Source organism: Tachyglossus aculeatus, chromosome 23 (genome assembly GCF_015852505.1).
Source record: "Tachyglossus aculeatus isolate mTacAcu1 chromosome 23, mTacAcu1.pri, whole genome shotgun sequence".
NCBI lineage: Eukaryota > Metazoa > Chordata > Mammalia > Monotremata > Tachyglossidae > Tachyglossus > Tachyglossus aculeatus.
In genome coordinates, this window is record NC_052088.1 from 14,936,259 (window position 1) to 14,954,809 (window position 18,551).

Genomic DNA, 18,551 nt, shown 5'->3' on the forward strand with positions numbered 1-18,551 from the left:
TTGATATAATAAAGAGCGCTTAGAACAAAAACTTAAATTGTTTTGTGAATAACAATTTTCTTGATCTAGTGTTTCAATAGCTTAGGAGGATACACAAACACACAGTAAGCAATCATCTGTGACAGGGAAGGACTGCAAGACAGGCAGGAGGTAGTGAGGGGCACCTGGTGTTGGGAAGTAAGGATAAAGATACAGAAAGGGCTGAGAGATGTTTGATGAAAAGGAGGAGGGAGTCATGAGGCAAAGGTCAGTGAAAGGACACAAACAGTTGTGGCCTTAGCCTCTGAGTTCAATATTACAATGACCTCTTTTTCAGATCTAAATGTACCAAAGCCTAGAGGTAAGTCAGTGAAGGCACAACTTGGTTTTCAAACACTGCTGCAACGATCCCATAGTCTCAGTAGGTCAAAATATTTTAGCTGCTTACCTGTGCACAAGTTGGGAATTGGGGAGAATCTGCTCCAGTTTGTTTGTGTTTTTTAGCCTGAAGCAAAGTACGGCCGGGGATGGGTTGCTGGTGAAGACTTTAATGATTCCGCTTGGAAAAGACACCGTCATGTCACCAGTTATTTTCACAATGCACCTGGAAAGGGGGAAAAGAATCAATCAATCGTATTTATTGAGCGCTTGTGTGCAGAGCACTGTACTAAGCGCTTGGGAAGTACAAGCTGGCAACATATGGAGACAGTCCCTACCCAACAGTGGGCTCACAGTCTAAAAGGGGGTGACAGAGAACAAAACCAAACATACTAATAAAATAAAAGAAGTATTCACTACAATAAGAAAGTAGATTTGCAATTAATTTTCACAAAAATAATATGTTGTGTGTTTGGGGTTGAAGGGTTAGTGCAAGTGGCAGCCTTAAGAGTGAGGAACAAACAGCAAGGGCCTGTCTGGTGTGGGGGGATGAGGGAGAGAGACCCCAGCGAGCTTCCTGGTGGGATGTGGCTGGGGTCATGACAGCTAGGGGAAGAGCCACATCCCCACCTGAGGGGTTGTAGGTGTTGGGGGTGTGTGTGGGTGTGTGTGTATCCTCCTAAGCTATTGAAACACTAGATCAAGAAAACTGTTGTTCACAAAACAATGTTTGTAAGGGCATTTAATATAAATGTAATTTACATTTTGTAAGGGCAGCCAGACCAGGGAAGAAAAGGAGGAGCGGCAGGCCTTCTGCCACAGCTGCCCCTGGCTCCCAGGGTCCCAGGATCCCCTGCCCCACCAGCTCCTGCCCGATCCTTGGGACCCCAGTGCAGGAGCTAGAGGGGGGCTGCTGCTTCTCTGTCCCAAGGCCACTCTGGCGGAAGCAAGGTGTGGCGGGTTTGGCTAGGCTAGCTACAGGTTGTCATCCGAGGGCTTGGTCACGTTAACGAGGGGAAGGAATTGGAAGTCTGAAGAGAAGCAGCCAGTGCCTAGTTGAGCCGGTGACATTTTTCACAGGTCATACGTTGCCAGCTTAAAAGAGAACACGTCGCAGAAACCTCTCCCCACAACCCCCAAGAGACCGACCTGGTTTTTCAGTACAACCGTAAAAAATGTAAACCAACGCCACAGTCAACTCACTTGGACGGGTCTGCCCCTTTAAAGTAGGCGTTGACGGATTCGGTGAGGGCCACGGCCACGGGTAAGGTGTCCTGACTGCCGAGGCTCACGGGGCTGGGGCCGCGCGAGACACCTGCCACAGGTACAGAAGCCTAGGGGTTAATATCACGATGGCAGAGTTCATGTTGTCAGAAACACACATTCTCTTCCCCTCTCACTCCCGCCAAGCTTCAACACCATATACTGGAACGTCAGGAAAGTAGCCACTTACAAAAACACCTAAAGAGTCAGAATACAGAAAACTTGAAGCATTAATGACGGAAAACAAGTGTCAGCTGCCCCCAAGTCTGGGGTTTCTCACTGTGGCTTACAGTAACGGAAAGGCATACGTACAGAAAGGAACTTGAAGGAGAATTAAAGGAAACACTTCACATCAAGCACGAGAAGCAGCGTGGTCTAGTAGATACAGCACAGGCCTGGGACTCAAAAGGACCTGGGTTCTAATCCTGACTGCACTACTTGTCTGCTGTGTGATCTTGGGCAAGACACTTCACTTTTCAGTTACTTCATCTGTAAAGTGGGGATTAAGACTATAAACTCCTGCGTGAGACACAGGTTGTTTCCAACCTGATTAGCTTTAATCTACCCCAGAGCTTAGTATAGTGCCTGGCACAGTGTGAGTGCTTAATAAATACTACTACTAATAATAATGATGAAAAAGGATTTAAGGGACTATTTCTGGCAAATTTAGCATCACCTTTCTAAACATAATGTCACTCACGACTTCTGAGTGTCACAGCGTAAAGGTATCTAACTGGATAACGGGGCTAAGGCCTGCAGAATCCTTTCACAGAGGCATTTCGCCGTGTGCAGAACAGGAACAGTGAATGTATTTTGCTAACTTTAAAGCCCATAAAAACTTTGTGTTCTAGGTTTTGAACCAAAGGCACAATATTTAGACTTCAAATTCTCTTTGCAGCTAGAAAAACAGCTCAGTGTTTAGATAATACATACACAAGAACAGCTGCTTCCTGAAATACTGGGGAAAATAAAAGCTCTAAGAATTCAAAAAAGCTGGCTTTGGCCAAATCCAGTTTACAGTGATGAAGGAGTCTGAAAGGAGAAAAGAGGAAAACAAGGGGGATAGGAATACTGAACTTTTAAAGCCACCTTCTCCTGGGCTGAGAAAACGGAGGAGACAGCACAGAATGACAATAGGAATTAAGGGCTTTTTAACAATACAACCGTTCTCTGAATTTCAGATCCGATCTTTCCTTCCTGAGCCCAAGTGGCCAGAGGTAAGAGTCCCCTTAGACTCCCAAATAAAAACAGCAGAGTTTTCAGGGAGCAAGTTGTGGGGTGGGGCTGATCACTCTCAGGCAGTTTAAGTGTAGCAAATTTGAAAGGGAACATCTTTTCCTAACACACGGAGCCAAAGTTCAGAGAAATTTCATTTCCAGGGAGCTCAGCAGGTCTGAACAAACGGTCACCAGGGGCAATTATGCACTGAACTACCACATTTGTGCCTCATTAATAAAAACTTGCACAGAACAGGAGAGAGAATATTATTCATTTGTTATTTCCTTGACATGGCCAGGACCCAAAGAAACGTTTTATCCATTTATCCATTTCAACAGTCAATCTTTTTCTTTCAATTATCCAGGACAGCAAAATTTACTTTCCTTCATAAGGATGGGAGAAATACAAATTCTTACTACCTACAATGCTAACGCTTTTTCCGCTCTTTGTCCCAAAGGAACGCCTGCAGTAATAGATCTTTGCTAATAAATGCAATGATGTAAGCAGGAGTGGGGAGGGATAGAACAATTTCAGCTAGGGAGGAGAGTGTTTTAACCTTACGGCCGACAAGCAGCGTAGCCTAGTGGAAAGAGCACAGGCCTAAGAGTCTGGGGACCTGGGTTTTCATCCCAGCTCTGCCAGTTACCTGCTAGGTGACCTTGGACAAGTCACTTAACTGTGCCTCAATTTTCTGATCCGTAAAATGGGGCTTAAGTACGTGCTCTCCCTCTCTTTTAAGCTATGAGCCTTGGTTTGGGACAGGGACTGGACCTGATGTGACTGCAGTGCAGCTACCCCAGAGTCCTATGCTTGGCACACAACCAATAACGCAATCATTAGCCTGATGAATGGTGGTGGGCTCCAATCACCCTCCAGAGTTACCTGGGCTGCCTCGAGCCCCATTCTCTCCTGCAAGATCAGGAGAGCGGATCTGTAGATCTGTCCCTGTGGGCAGCGAGGAAATGGGAACACCTTCCCCCACCCCATGCCTGTCCATCCGTCTGTCCATCTATTCATTCTCCATCTTCTATCATATTTAAATAAAACAAAACATTGCAGGAAAACAATGGCCACTCAGCCTGCATTCCTGTTGGAGGCAGCAGGAGAGGGAGGGGGGTCGGCCACGTCCCTTTTATCCCTCCCTTTAGAGTTGTGCAATTGTGTATGGCCAGTGGCAAGAGAATCCCCTTAACTGAACCCCTTGTGGCACCATCCATCTCCTGGCCTGAAAAGCCCCCCACCCAGTTTTCTCCCAGCCCATACCCCCCGCCCCCAGCCCAGGATGAGCTCGGTTGCATCCACCCCTGGCAGGCTCAGGCTTCTGTCTTGGGCAAAAGGCTGAAGGAGCCGCGGCAGGGGCAGGCACTGGTTAGAGAAGCAGCGTGGCTCTGCGGCTGGAGCCCCAGCCTGGCGGTCAGAAGGACCCGGGTTCTCATCCCGGCTACGCCACATGCCTGCAGTGTGACCTTGGGCAAGTCATTTCCCTTCTCTGAGCCTCAGTTAGCTCATCTGTAAAAATGGGGATTAAGAGTGTGAGCCCCATGTGGGACAGGGACGGTGTCCAACCTGACTGACTGCCGCCTTGCTAACCTGCTCGCCTTCTGCCTCGGGGGAAGCAGCGGGACCCCACAGGAGGCCTGTCCCCGAGGAGCCCAAACCAGGGCCGCTCACCACAGCCACGGTGGTCCCCTTTTCACTGCTGGGCTCGGCTGGGGAAGAGGAGCCAAGCCCGTGGCGAGCTGGGGACAAAATACTACACTTTAGAGTCTGCTCCGTGGCTGGCCCTACAGCCCCGTAGCCTGCAGGAGTCCCAGCTGAGACCGGGGACAGATGACAACAGCCATCAGAGAACCCAGGTCATTTCCATCATTCTGAAGCTTAAACAGATCCCTCATAGTTCCCTCGAGGTGGCAAACGTTTGCTCTTTCAATCAATCTATGGTAGTAATTGAATGCTTACTATGTGCAGGGGACTGTACTAAGCACCTGGGAGACTACACTACAACAGAATTAGCAGACACGTTCCCTGCCCGTAACAAACTCACATTTCCTTGAAAGAGAACTTCACTTTCACCTAAAGAAGCGGCGTGGCTTAGTGGAAAGAGCATGGGCTTGGGAGTCAGAGGTTGTGGGTTCTAATCCCATCTCTGCCACTTATCAGCTGTGTGATTTGGGGAAGTCACTTAACTTCTCTGTGCCCTAGTTACCTCTCTGTAAAATTAAGATTAGGACTGTGAGCCCCACATGGGGCAACCTGATTTCCTTGTTTCTACCCCAGTGCTTAGAACAGTGTTTGGCACATAGTAAGCGCTTAACAAATATCATCGTCATTCACCTGACCCAATCTGACCTTCCCTCTGACCATTTTTGTCCTTTCTAACACTGAGGGCCCTGATTAGGACTAAATTAATGTAATAGTTGACGTTTCTATAAGCATTCCAACTTGGCTGGGGGGCGGTGGGGCAATTGATCTTATCCCCGTGAAATTTGCAGTCAGTTTCTTTGGATCCTGGTACATCGACTGAAAATTATTATCATAACATTAAGATTATTAGTTTCACTTTTAAATTACTCATGATTTCTGGAACAACAGATTGCTAGAAAGAGATCTTTAGGCCCCTCTCAAAAATAGCGTTTCTATTAGGAATCCTTTAGCTTCATTAGGTGTCCTTTAGGAACATGAGACATTTTCTCCTGGTACAATACCTGGTGACGTGTCACAGGATTTTTCAGATGCGGTAAGCATTCCAATGAAATTATCATCTTCTATCATATTTAAATAAAACAAAACATTGCAGGAAAACAAAGCTCAGATTCAAGGAGCCATTAGACAAAGACTCAAGGAAAAAGAAAAAAATGGGAAGTTAGACTAAAACTGTGGACTGTGGCTGGACTGTGTCTAACCTAATTAGATTACCTTGTATCTACCCCAGTGTTCACTCAGTACAGTGCCTGGCACATAACGGGCACTTAATACAAAAAAAAAAAACCCAAACAAAAAACCCCTGAATATTTGGCCAGAAAATGTTTCCAAAGGCAATTAATAAAAAGGACCAATTTATTGGATGATTTGCTTGGAGAAACCCCTACAAAAAAGTTCCCTAAGATCTAATAAATATGGGGATGCTGGAAGCTCACAGGATCTTACAACATCAAGATGAACCAACTTTTTTCTCTTCCATTCTAGCCTATGCCCCTTCCCCGGGAAGTGGAATAGCCAGCCCCAGATAACAACTTCCATTTTCTGCCTTCAAAGGTGGGTACTGGTTTGATTATTTTTAGGGGGGGCTCACCTAGGTTAATGAGAACATTTTGCTGCAAGGGGAGAGGTGGGGTACTGTGTGGGCAGACCGCTTATGAGCCCAGGTCACAATCAATCGTATTTATTGAGCGCTTACTGTGTGCAGAGCACTGTACTAAGTGCTTGGGAAGTACAAGTTGGCAACATCTGGGCAGCAGAGTGAACTGGAAAGGGGAGATAGGAGGCTGATGCAGTAGCAAAGCCAGGAAATGACTGTTACCTGAACCAGTGTGGGGATCATTTAGAATGAGAGGAACAAACACATTTGGAAAATATTGCGGAGGAAGAACCAATAGAAATAGGTGACAGATTGAATATGGGGGTTGAAAGAGATAAAAGAATTGAAGATTGAAGCTTGAGAGGCAGGGAGGATGGTGGTGGTGTTGACTGGGATGGGCAAATTAGGTGGAGGAGAGGACTTGGGAGGGAAGATGGGGAGAAGAATTGATGGTCATTTTGGAAGTGACTGTCAATACTGTAAATTAATTGGTACTGTTAACTCAATAAATAAATGCAAATAAAATGCTCAATGAGAGATAGGCAGCCCTGCCTGCCCCCTGCCTTATTCTGGCCCTGCTTGCAGCATGGACTAGTGGATAGAGCATGTGCCTGGGAGTCTGAAGGACCTAGGTCCTAATCCCAGCTCTGCCACTAGTCTGCTGTGTTACCTCGGGAAAGTCACCTCACTTCTCTGGGCCTCAGTTCCCTCACTTGTAAAATGGAGATTAAGACTGTGAACCCAATGTTGGAAAGGGGCTGTGTCCAACCCAACTCTCTTGTATCTACCCCAGTGCTTAGAACAGTGCCTGGCACATAATAAGTGCTTAACAAATATCACAATCATCATCCTCAACAACCTGCCTGCCTGCCTTCCTCCCGCCTCGTCTATAGCCCAAGGCCAAGCTGTGACCCTCTGGTGCCACTCACTTTAAAGCAGCGTTTTGAGGTAACAAGGGCTTGGAACAAGCCTTGGTCTGGAGATTACTTACCAATGGTGGGTGTATTTGCTGCACTCAGCGAAGCAGAGGAAGATATCGAGGATGTACTCTCTGCACGGGCTAGCGGGGCGGCAGGAGGAGGACTGGCGTTTGACGTCACCGGTGGGCTGAAAGGCCGGGGCTTAAGACGAAATGGGAGATATTGCCACGTGAGTGCCGTGGGGCTGATTTTTCAATTAGCAAACAACAAAATCAGGGAAACCCGTAGACATTTGAGGTATTGATGGATGCGGTCCAACCCTCCGTACTTTCCGAGCACTGAAAAGGGTACAGGGCCCTCTGGACATCCTACTACTTCTTCCACTACGGCAACTTCCTGAGTTCAGAACAATATTCTCCCATCCCCCTTTATCACTCCATATACTTCTCCAAATTTTCCCCAGTACATTTAAAGTTTCCAAATACTCCGCAGCCCACCCTCTCCTCAAGAGGCTGGGGGACAGCTCTGAGCGGCTCACGGACACTGGAGCCAGAGCTTCAAGAGAGGTCTCGGGCATACAAGGGGTCAATGCAGTTCAGTGTCGTGACCACACAGTTCTTCAGCCGTATCATTTCGTCCGATCAATCCTCTGCCCTCATCCATCACCATCTTACCCCCCTGTCTGCCCCTCCCTACCACCTTCCCTCTCCTGGGGGCACACATAGCAAAGGTGACTTGATCAACCCCCTCCACACCGTGTTGCCTGGTTGATTCCGAGCCAAGGGGTCAGGGGTGGTGGTAAGGGATTAAAAACAATCTGCACTAGTCTTGTCAATGCACACAAATGACAGCAAAAAGAGCAATACGACAACATCCCATTAAATCCAATCTGGAATCATGTAAGGAGAAATAAACCAGCACCTGAAATTAGAAAAGTTTCCTGCATATTTGTTGGGAACCAAGCAACCCAATATCTGTGCTGGGAAAGGGCAACCCAGTAAAATGACCAAACAGAAACAGAGCCCTCAGAAAATACGCCCAGTCCCACAAGTGTATTTTATCTTTACTGACGCTTTGGCTGCTGCTGACTTCTAGGTTTTCTTTTGACACCTCCGATGGAAGTAACAGTCCAGCCTATTTTCTTTAGGTCTTGTGGGCAGGGAACATGTCTACCATTGTCTCAAGCACTTAATACACAAAAAGTGCTCAATAAATACCACGATTGACTTTCTGTATTTATTTGAGCAATCTCAAATCCCACCCTAGTACCTCTTAAAGATAGCACTCCTAAGCGCTGCTGCTTTTTAATCTTCCCTACTGGGTAATTTCCTCTTGCCTCCCTCTCTCCTTGACCTTCTCCCAGGGAAGATCCGGCCCACGGGCTTAGCCCAAACAAAGCCCATGGGCCCAGTCTGGAACTGGTCCAAAACCAGCTGCAGAAGTGTATTGTAGTGTTCTGGCATGGAGTCAGGAGCGAACCACGGCTGTCAGATCCACGCAGACCATCGCAAGAGGCCAAAATGATCGCTCACCACAGTACAAGTCCAATACCAAACCATGCCCTCACCACTCCCTTGCCTGGCACAGCCCGTGGGGGACAATGTGCATTTCACCCAGCTTCCCAACACTGGGAACATGTGATTCTTCCCTGTTTGCTGAGGTACACCAGAACAGCTGGGGTATAGGAACCAAGGAGACCAGTCAGGACACTAAGCGCAATGTCTAAACGAGGCTCAGAAACAACTTCATTCGGTGACCACCGCTTATGCAGCTCCAGAAGGGCCAAGCTACTCTCTCTTATGGCTCAAGACAGACTCTGGCTGCCAGGACTTTGGAGAGAGCAACTGAGAGGCTGCAAGCTGGCATGGTGACCCTGTGCCCCCTGACCCTGCTCGGTTCCTGAGCCAAACCAAGGCCAGGCCTCCAATGACCAAGCCTCACCCAGATTTCTGGCCCTCTGCAACCATCAGGCAGCCGAGATGTAACCCAGAGGCTCCTGACATGGAAAGTCGGGCTCTTGCCATGAATGGTCAAACAAGGGGAAACTGTGTCGAACCAGAGAAGACTAACAGACCAGGATCGAACTCGCCCACGTACTATTTCGTTAATCCCGCTGAGTTTGCCGGCTGTCAGCTTTGGTCTGGACGCGGGCCTCGGGGGCGGAACGATGGTGCCGACTGAAAGAGGTGTCGTGGGCCTGGCTGGTGAAAACAAAATAACATGTCTTGAAAATTGTTAACTAACTGTGGATCCACTTCTCCAAAACCCAGCGGAACCGGTGGAAGTTCAAGGAACGGTAGGTCAAATTGGCTATTACGAAGCCCAGTTTTCAGAATTAAGATGCATTTGCAATCCTGAGAAATGGGTCATGCCCAACAAATGCCATGAGAATAGAAATCACTTCTATAAATATCAATTATAGTATTCGAATAGTGGAATTTTTGCATTTAGATGAAATTCAAACTTGTCACCTAAACCAACAATTTGAAGGGAAAGTAAATTTAAAGTACCATAAACTGTCTCGATGACTGGACAAGTCACTTAACCTCTCTGTAACTCTGTTTCCTCATCTGTAAATGAAGATTCAGTACCTGTTTTCCCTCCTACTTTGACTTTAAGCCCCATTTGTTACAGGAAGTGTGACTGACCCAATTATGCTTTATATGCCCCAGTGGTTTTAATCCAGTGCTTGGCACACAGAAAGCGCTTAATAAATACCACAATTATTATTTTTATTTTTATCCTCTGTGCTTAGTGAGCTATTCGGAGTTTCAGATTAAACAAAGCGTGCTCTGACCATAAAACAGTGCTTATCTGAACTTTAACCTGTTAATTTGTACCTCCCAACCCTGGCTCAACACTATCGCAACATGAGGGTGTGGTAATCGAAATCACCTGGTGAATTTGCTCTCATTTGACCCCCCCGCAAAAATTTTTTTAAAAATACAAACTTGTGCTCATCTTTTAGCTCCCCTGCATAATCCTACATAAAAAAATCCTCACCAAATCCCATTAGTAGCTTCCCTCCCCCCACAATTTAGGTAAAGGCTGGCTCTTTTACAAAGAACTAAGTAAATTGCTTTGAGAAGGTATTAATAGTGTATGCACCTAAGCACTATGAAACTCACACCACCCTGGTCCCACAGCACTTACCTACATACCTGTTGTATTGTACTCTCGCGTGCACTTAGTATAGTTCTCTGCACATAGTAAGCACTCAATAAATATCACTGACTGATATCCCACTTTCTCTTCCTATACCTTATTTTAATGTCTGTCTCCTCCATTAGATCGTAAGCTCCTTGAGGGCAGGGATATATTGTATCATACCCACCCAAGCACTTACTAAGGTGCTCTGCACACAGTAAATGCTCAATAAATAAAACTGATTGATTGGATGAGTAGACAATCTCCTTCAAGACCTTAAACAGTGCCCCAGTGATCTGGAAGAGCTAGCAATGTACTTGAGGAAGGAGTGGGAAACAGGGCCTGGTAGTTCTCCGGCAGGATTTTGACCAACAGGGCGTTCTGCAAAGCAGCAGGAAACCACCCCGAGTGGTCCAGATTCATCAGGAAGGCCACAGGGCCATTACTAGAGTCAGCAGGAAGAATTGACCACTTTCATTATAATTTCCTTCCCACTAAGTAACCATTTCTCAATTCCTTGTCATCATTTCCCTAACAGCCCAGTGTAACTTCCCCTGGTCCACTCAGCAAAGTGACACAGGCAGCAAGGGGAGGGGAAGGAGAGACTCCAGGTAGGGAGAGAGAAGGATCAGAAGGAGGGGGGGAGGTAAGAGTGAAGGAGATGCACTAGGGGAATTTGCAGATGGATATGGGTGGGGAGGGGAAATGGGGGGGGCCAAGGCTTTGGGCAGCTTAAGCTATGTTTGGTGACAGCACCTCATGGTGTTCCCTGCTCTGAAGTCAGGCCCCCATCTCTCTGCAGACCTCCCCAGCACGACCCAGGGTTCCCAGGGGGAAGTGGAGTGGCCTCAGGAAAGACACATGCCAGGGGAGGTATGGTGGTGGGGCATGGCTGGCTCTCAGCAGGAGCACTGGTCCACCAGGCCAGAACCATCACAATGGTGGGGGTGACCTTGGCCAGTACCAGGCAGCCGCCCTCCTTGCCCCACTCTCTCCCAGGCCCTGCAATTGCTGCTTCTGGGCCTCACTGGGGGTGGCTCAGAGGGGCGGGACTAAGGGAAAGATCTGGAAAAGATTCAAGCAGGTAAAAAGGCCAAGATGAAAGGCGTTGGGGGAAAAGGGCAGGAAAGTGGGACAAAGGTATTTGATATAGACAGGGGAGGAGAAGCAGGAGGAGGAAGAGGGGGAGGAAGACAAGAAGGAGGAGAAGGAGGAGGAGGGGACGTGATCCAATTGAGGTTGGGAGGCCGGGGCCCGTGAGAGCTGGACTGGCCCAAGATGGTGCAACCTGTTGCCACTACCATTCCCTTGGCCTCACTGTTGCCCTGCCACCTGCAAATGTCATGCTGCAAACAGGAAGAGGGAGGCCCTCCAGATCCAGGGAGCCACACCGGACTCCGGGGGAGAGGAGCTTTCACTTGGACTTATGTGGGCCTTTCCCTTTTTCATTTAAGGCCAGCGAGCAGGACTGGTCAGCCAGCCTTTGGGGGAGACAAGGGTCATCCCTTGGGCTGGCCTGGATTTACCAAATCTGAAGGGGGTTTTCTCTGCAGAGATGTTGATGAGACCTAGTTATTTTTTAGGAAGCGAGCAGGTTAGTCCTGCCGTACAGTGGTCACTACGGAACGAAGAACAGGGGACCAAGGCGGGAGAGACCTTCGGAAGTCAGCCTGTCCTCCGGCCCCAGCTCCGAGCTGAGGGCAGGTAAGGCGCATGCTGGCCATACCCGAAGCGATCGGAACCGGGGCCGAGGCCAAGCTACAATCCAGCGGCCTGGAGGGTGGTGCGGAAGAAACAGCTTCGTCAGGGGGCAGCTTCTCATGATTCACAACAGGATGGGAAAGGTCACGCCGCTCCTCAACCGGGAAGGTGCAGACACTTTCAGTTTTATAGTGCGGCCTCTGGAATGCTTTCCGGTCTGTACCTGGGTGCTTGATGGTTACAAGTTCATCAGAAAAGGAAATCCACTGACTTTGAGACCATGAAGCAAAGGATAGCATAGCCGTGCTCTCTGATGCTGCTGGGGTGACATCAGGGCTGGACACTGAGTTAGCAGAAAAGGCAGGCGAAGGGCTTCTAGGATCGGAATCTGACTCGTCTCCAAGAAAAGATTCAGCTATGTTACACCCAGGCAAATCAGTGGGAGAGGAAGAGGAGTTCCTATTCTGCTCTTTAAGGGCGGCTGAAGGAGAGAGGAAAAGTCGAAAACTAGAAGCAATATAAAAACGGTAATTCAAATCTGCGTATTTAACAGTTGTCCCATTCTTGACTAAGGTTACTGCAAGAGTTCTGCGACTGGAATATCTGTATAATTTAACAAACAGTTCACTCATAAAGTAACCCAACCTGTACCAAATCGGTAAATGGTGGTTGTGTAGGCTAGACAGTATTTTTTTAAAAGGCACAGGAACAGAGCAAAACCAAAACAAAACTTTCTAAAATGATTTCTTTCATGTTTTTTCCAAGAAGACTAAAAAGTTAAAACAGGGTCCAACAAGATGGGGCCACTAGTGCCTTTGTCATCTTTAAAATGCCAATTGTTTCCCCTGGAGAAATGCCACTTTAGAAATTCTAATATAGAAAAGGTTTCTCAACACTTCTCAGAGAATGATTTTAATTGGCTCTGTTAAGATAAAAGGTCTAAGAGGTAACAAAGCCATAACTGGTTATTTTGAGTTCATATATTCCAAATTTGATTTTGTTCAATAGACAGTCATGAGACAAATCATCTCTTACTGTGATCACAGCCTTAATATTTTCTTATGGGCAAGATCTGCCCAAGGACATGATTAAGCAGAATTGATTCCTCTTTAACCAAAGACTGAGACCAACATGGTTTTTGTGATGGTCACCAATGATGCAATCATATCCTTACACATTCATTATGCTTTTATAACAGTGGAATTATAAATGATTTCTAAGAGACTAGCAAGCCAAGTAATCAAGCCAGATTAAAAAAACAACCACAATTTCTCTGATTTTGAATGCTACTGAACAAAAAGCAAATATTTTTAAATAAATAGCTTTGATCACTCTACTACCCAGCACACACAGATGAACTAATGACTGGACGAACGTTTACCGTTTTTACCTGAGGTGCAGGTGAAATGAGCTGTGCAGTCTTTAGACAGGAGGCAAGAGGAAGAAAGAGAACTTTTTTGAAAAGGGACAGATTGTGCTAAAGAAAATAGCAAGAAACAAAGCACAGAATTATGAAGATTTGTACTATACCTCAGTGACTGTGATACACTCAAAAAATGGTCACTAGTTAAAACTCCTGAGATTTTAAGATGTGTTTAGGAAGGCACTCACTCCACAACCAGAAAAACTTGGAATAATTTCATTGTTCTAGAAACAGTAATGCTTCCAAGGCGTGCGTGTGTGTGTGTGTGTGTGTGTGTGTGTGTGTGTTTAAACAGTCACAAAGCAACAGCACTAGTGACAAATTTTGTCTATAATTGTTTGTCTCTATCTTTTATTCCACCAACAGACCATCCAGTTAGTGACAAATTTTGTCTATAACTGTTTGTCTCTCTCTTCTATTCCACCAACAGACCATCCAGTTAGTACCTGGGCCACAATTCAACCAGCTTAATCTAGAATCAAGAGCTTATTAAAATTTTAGGTGAGTAACCTCCTGGTACCCAGATCATCACCCAACAGTCATACTCACCACCTCAACAACCTACTCTGGTCTGGGAGCACTTCAATTATTTACAAAATTGTTTCCATGCCTTTTACATAATTCCAATCAACTCCAAAATTTTACTCAAAACAGAGGTAGAGTATAATTAATTATGCATTAATTTCTTTTTTAAACCACTGAAAGTTGAGATACTAAAGTAAAAAAAAAAAAAAAAGGGAGTAGGAATCCAAATTTTGTTCCCCTTGGCACAAAACGTCAATGGGAAACCAAAGCTGGCTTCTTGTAGCAGGCACTAATACTGACTTTATGACCTTCCAAATGCTACCTCTCTGGCACTTTGGAAACTCAAATAAGATAACCGCTTTTGTAATAATTCCAGGAAGTTTTATTAAAAACCGTCACATCACACAGGTTTTGCACTTGTGGTTTGGTTTTTGCCTACAGTCAAACTGGATCCCCTAGGAGAAATTTATTTCTAAGAAGGGGTTCCATTTTAAAGATTGCTCAGTGAGAGCCAGAAGAGGTATTGTTTTAATGTAGCTTAATTTCCTATTTGAATAACCACCCTAAGAAAGTTTGCTGGCAAGCTATCTACGTTTCTTTTCCTAGTAAGAGGTCAATACAAACACAGACTCCTTACACTTACGATACCAGTGAACTGAAAGTTACCTTACAAAAATGACTGCCTACATCATTTTCTCAGGAATTTTTTTCAATAACTTACTTTTTTAGAATATCAATTTTAATCAACATCAACCTCAATCATTTAAACCCCCTTCAAGAATGAAAAGAAAAGCAATGGGGTCTCTAAGAAATAACGAAAATATGTTTCAAAGAAAAAATCTGTACAATCTACATCCATTAATTATCTACATATACTGTTGTTTGGGGAAGGTCCTTGGACTATATCAAGACATGGCAACAAAAACTCAACAAATGTCAAAGAAAGTGAGTGGTAATTTGACAATAAAAATGATTCTTTGCACTAAAACTTAAAAATCCTTTGCATGTGCAAAATAGATGGTAGATAATGTTTCCAATGTAAAAGTGCAGTGTGCTGTTACATTGGTTAACAGTGAATATAAGTCTTACCTGATGACGATGAAGTCAATGATGTGGAGGAAGATGAATCAAGAGATGGTCCAAAGAGTGGATCCCAGGCCAGCAAGTCACTGTTTCCCTTCCTGCCACAAAATTATAGTCAGAAAATGAATGTGATATTTTGGCAGACATATTTAAAAAAGGAATCATCTGCATTCATTTTCACAGTTGGAATGAAATACAAATAATACAAAAGAAAGAGCTCAGGTTTCAGAACTCAAGAGCCAATTGCTAATTACTTCGATCACATTAATTCTCTCTCTCTCTGACTGCTGAGGCTCACTGGAGAAGTAATATGGCCCAATGAAAAGAGCACAGGATTGGGAGTCAGGAGACCTGGGTTCTAATCCCAGGTCTGCCACTTGCCTGCTGTGTGACCTTGGGCAAGTCATTTGACTTCTCTGTGCCTCAGTTTCCTTATCAGTAAAATGGGGATTAAATACTTGTGAGCGTCGGGTGGGACAGAGACTGTATTTGATCTGATAGCATTGCATCTCCTCCAGTGCTTAGCACATGGTAAGTGCTTAACAAATAACACAATTATTGTTATTGGAAGGAACCTGCAATTTCGGTCAGGCAAACGGGCTGAAATTAAGGCAAGCTTCTAGCCTCCTGACACCATCATTTAATTGGAAATGGCCAGTCCTTTAGGATCAACTTCTGAGTTTGGCCTTTGTCTTTCCTAATATAGAAATAATTTAACCACATGGCTGTGTAATCCCTAACAATGCAGAAGGCCTCAACACCTTTCTTCTCTTAGGATGAAAGCAAAAAGGAGATGGAAGTGTGAATGGCAAAGCAGAAATGCCCTTTGTGGTAACAAGTTACATAGCTGCCCAGCTTGATTGCTTGCCCAAGTAGGTAACTACAGATAGGGGTGGAATTTTCAAAAGTTAACAGCCCTCTACCAAAAGCGATGAGTAACGTGAAACCTCCATTTTAATGGTGAAACTTACTCATTGGATGGAGCAGAAAGCTTTGATTTTGTTAATTCTTCACCTAATTAAAAAATTAAAATGTTATGACAAATAAAAATTGTGTAATTTGCGTAGCAAAGTCTTTTAATGCTGTGAGTCCCCAAAATATGCACATGCGCGCACACACATTTTCATAGAACTGAAACATTAAATAAAATATCAAATGTAATTTGAAAAATTTTAAAACTGTCTTCATAATTATAAAAGATGAGAACTTAGTATCTGCTAAAAATATCTTCAACAGCTCCAAGATTTGATTAAATTACATTTCCCTCCAACAAAGGGAAACAATCTTTAACTTATTTTTACAGGAACAGTTGTACATAGCACAAGTGGTAAAATTGTGATTTAAATTCCCTGAGCCTCATAGCTCAAGTACATATCTGTACTTTCTTTGTTTATATTAATGTCTGTTCCCCCTCTACACTGTAAGCTCATTGTGGGCAGGGAACAAATCTACCAACTCTGTTACACTGTACTCTTCCAAGTGCTTAGTGCAGTGCTCTGCATACAATAAGCTCTCAATAAATACAATTGATCGACAGATACAGATAATACAATAATACAGATAAATCTGCTAACCAGAAATAATACTCTCAGAGCATAGTATGACTTTGTCCTGTTTCACCTCTAAGGAGAGGGGCCCAACCTCTAAATCATTACAGTACAGATTTTTTTCTTGACAAAGGTTTTGAAACACATTCTGGAAGTTATTTTCTCAAATTTCAGCACCTGAGCATATATTCTATTAGAAAATTCCATGTGAACTGCTGATGCAATAATGAAGATGTTGATGAGAGTGGTTATTAACGCCTGAAAAAATTCCTGCTAACAGACAAAAATCCTGCACCAGCAAGTCTTTTTCACTGGGCTACAAAGAATGCAGTACTGCAGACCAAAGCAGATTTAACATCTTGGCATCTCTGAGCTCCTTGACATTGCCATGAGTGCAAGATATATGTATCAAACTTTGGAGATTTAATTTGCGATAAATATTACATTTCCGTGCGGCTTTCTATGAACTAAAGGAAAAGGAAATCTTTATGTTCTCAATAATCATACTCATTAATCATCCAAGCAGGAATCATCATCAATGATTCGCTTTCTGCACTGACACTGAGGTAAAGCACCTAAAAAATATGAAATGCTTGATCATAAGGTTTCTTTCTGCCCTCTAGTGGAATTTCAAAAAATAACTTTGCAAACTGGAAATGCCAACAACTCACATTAAAAATTTCTTTTTTTACAAATGTATAAATACAGACGTTTCAAAGTACTCTCTATCCAGATTAACTCCTTTCAATTAAGAAAGGTCACACTGGAAGATCATCAGCGTGGCTCAGTGGAAAGAGCCCGGGCTTTGGAGTCAGAAGTCAGGGGTTCAAATCCCAGCTCTGCCAATTGTCAGCTGTGTGACTTTGGGCAAATCACTTAACTTCTCTGTGCCTGTTACCTCATCTGTTAAATGGGGATTAAGAGTGTGAGCCCCCCGTGGGACAACCTGATCACCTTGTAACCTCCCCAGTGCATAGAACAGTGCCTGGCACATTGTAAGCGCTTAATAAATACCATCAAAAAAAATCTAACAGGAAAATGGCTACATAACGGTAATTTTTCTGCTTATCCTCACCAATCATTTTGAATTAATTGAAATTAGAAGATTAGAAAAAAATTCAGGAAAATTACTTTACAAATGATTGCAAGGAACTGGGTTTTTTTCATTTTAAACAGAACCACCTGTTCAGCAAAACACATGTGGACAGGTGTCAAGTCGTCAGAACAAATTGAATTAAAGGTAAATGCACATCATTAACAAAATAATTAGAATAGTAATAGATGATTCCAGCTCCATTTTCCTCACTGGAATTCAGAATTCTGTTGTTCACACTGGGATGTTCCTTTGTGTTGCACAGTTTGAAACCCACCTCTCTAAAATTTCAGGTTACATACAGTGTCCGACATGTTTCTTCCCTCAAATTTAATGCCGGGGGTGGTGGTGGTGGGGTGGTGGTGTTGGGGTGGTGGTGGTGGTGGGTGGGTGGGTGGGTGGGTGGGTGTGTGTGTGTGTGTGTGTGTGTGTGTGACAGAGAGCACCTCTGATATTTGAAGAGCAGCCCACTGGCAATGAATAGTATGCCTGAACATGTGGCAAGAAAGAGCAACCTGTGACTTCTCTCATTCATTCATTCAATCATATTTATTGAGTGCTTACTGTGTGCAGAGCACTGTACTAAGCGCTTGGGAAGTACAAGTTGGCAACATATAGAGACGGTCCCTACCCAACAGTGGGCTCACAGTCTAGTCTCATGCCACATAACACCCAAAGACTCGTTTCCCTGTGGCTGTGATGAACTTGCTGTCTGCAGGACCTCAACCTCCCCATCCTGCACAGCTCCTGCACAAAGGGAGCCACTGCTCTGTCCCGGGCACTTTGCTGGGAGGTTGGGCTCCACCAGTTGACTCCTCAATATTTAGCAGGCAAGGGAGGGTCTGAAGCTGGGCTCTGCAGCCTCCTTAAAACCGTTCCTTGTCTCTCTTCCTTTCAGTTACTCTCCTCGAATCTATGCCTGCCCCGCCCAGCAAAGCACTAAGCTGGGCCTCTGTGCTGATGGAATTTCAGACTT

The 18,551-nt window shown here is 44.8% G+C and overlaps 1 protein-coding gene across 3 annotated transcripts in view; it reads right to left on the minus strand.

The window, feature by feature from the left end:
* The window catches only part of FCHO2 (FCH and mu domain containing endocytic adaptor 2), a 104,711-nt gene that overhangs the window by 6,892 nt on the left and 79,268 nt on the right, over positions 1 to 18,551 (minus strand). The window contains exons 16-23 of one of the 3 annotated variants that reach the window (XM_038765714.1): positions 15,907 to 15,949; positions 14,942 to 15,033; positions 13,295 to 13,324; positions 12,128 to 12,385; positions 9,154 to 9,257; positions 7,128 to 7,257; positions 1,561 to 1,672; positions 428 to 583 (exon numbers count right to left, since the gene is read on the minus strand). In XM_038765714.1, the coding sequence (XP_038621642.1) occupies positions 428 to 583; positions 1,561 to 1,672; positions 7,128 to 7,257; positions 9,154 to 9,257; positions 12,128 to 12,385; positions 13,295 to 13,324; positions 14,942 to 15,033; positions 15,907 to 15,949 (925 nt within the window). Of the gene's footprint in view, positions 1 to 427; positions 584 to 1,560; positions 1,673 to 7,127; positions 7,258 to 9,153; positions 9,258 to 12,127; positions 12,386 to 13,294; positions 13,382 to 14,941; positions 15,034 to 15,906; positions 15,950 to 18,551 lie in introns of all 3 variants that reach the window. The other 2 variants (XM_038765713.1, XM_038765715.1) reach the window with 2 other exon arrangements.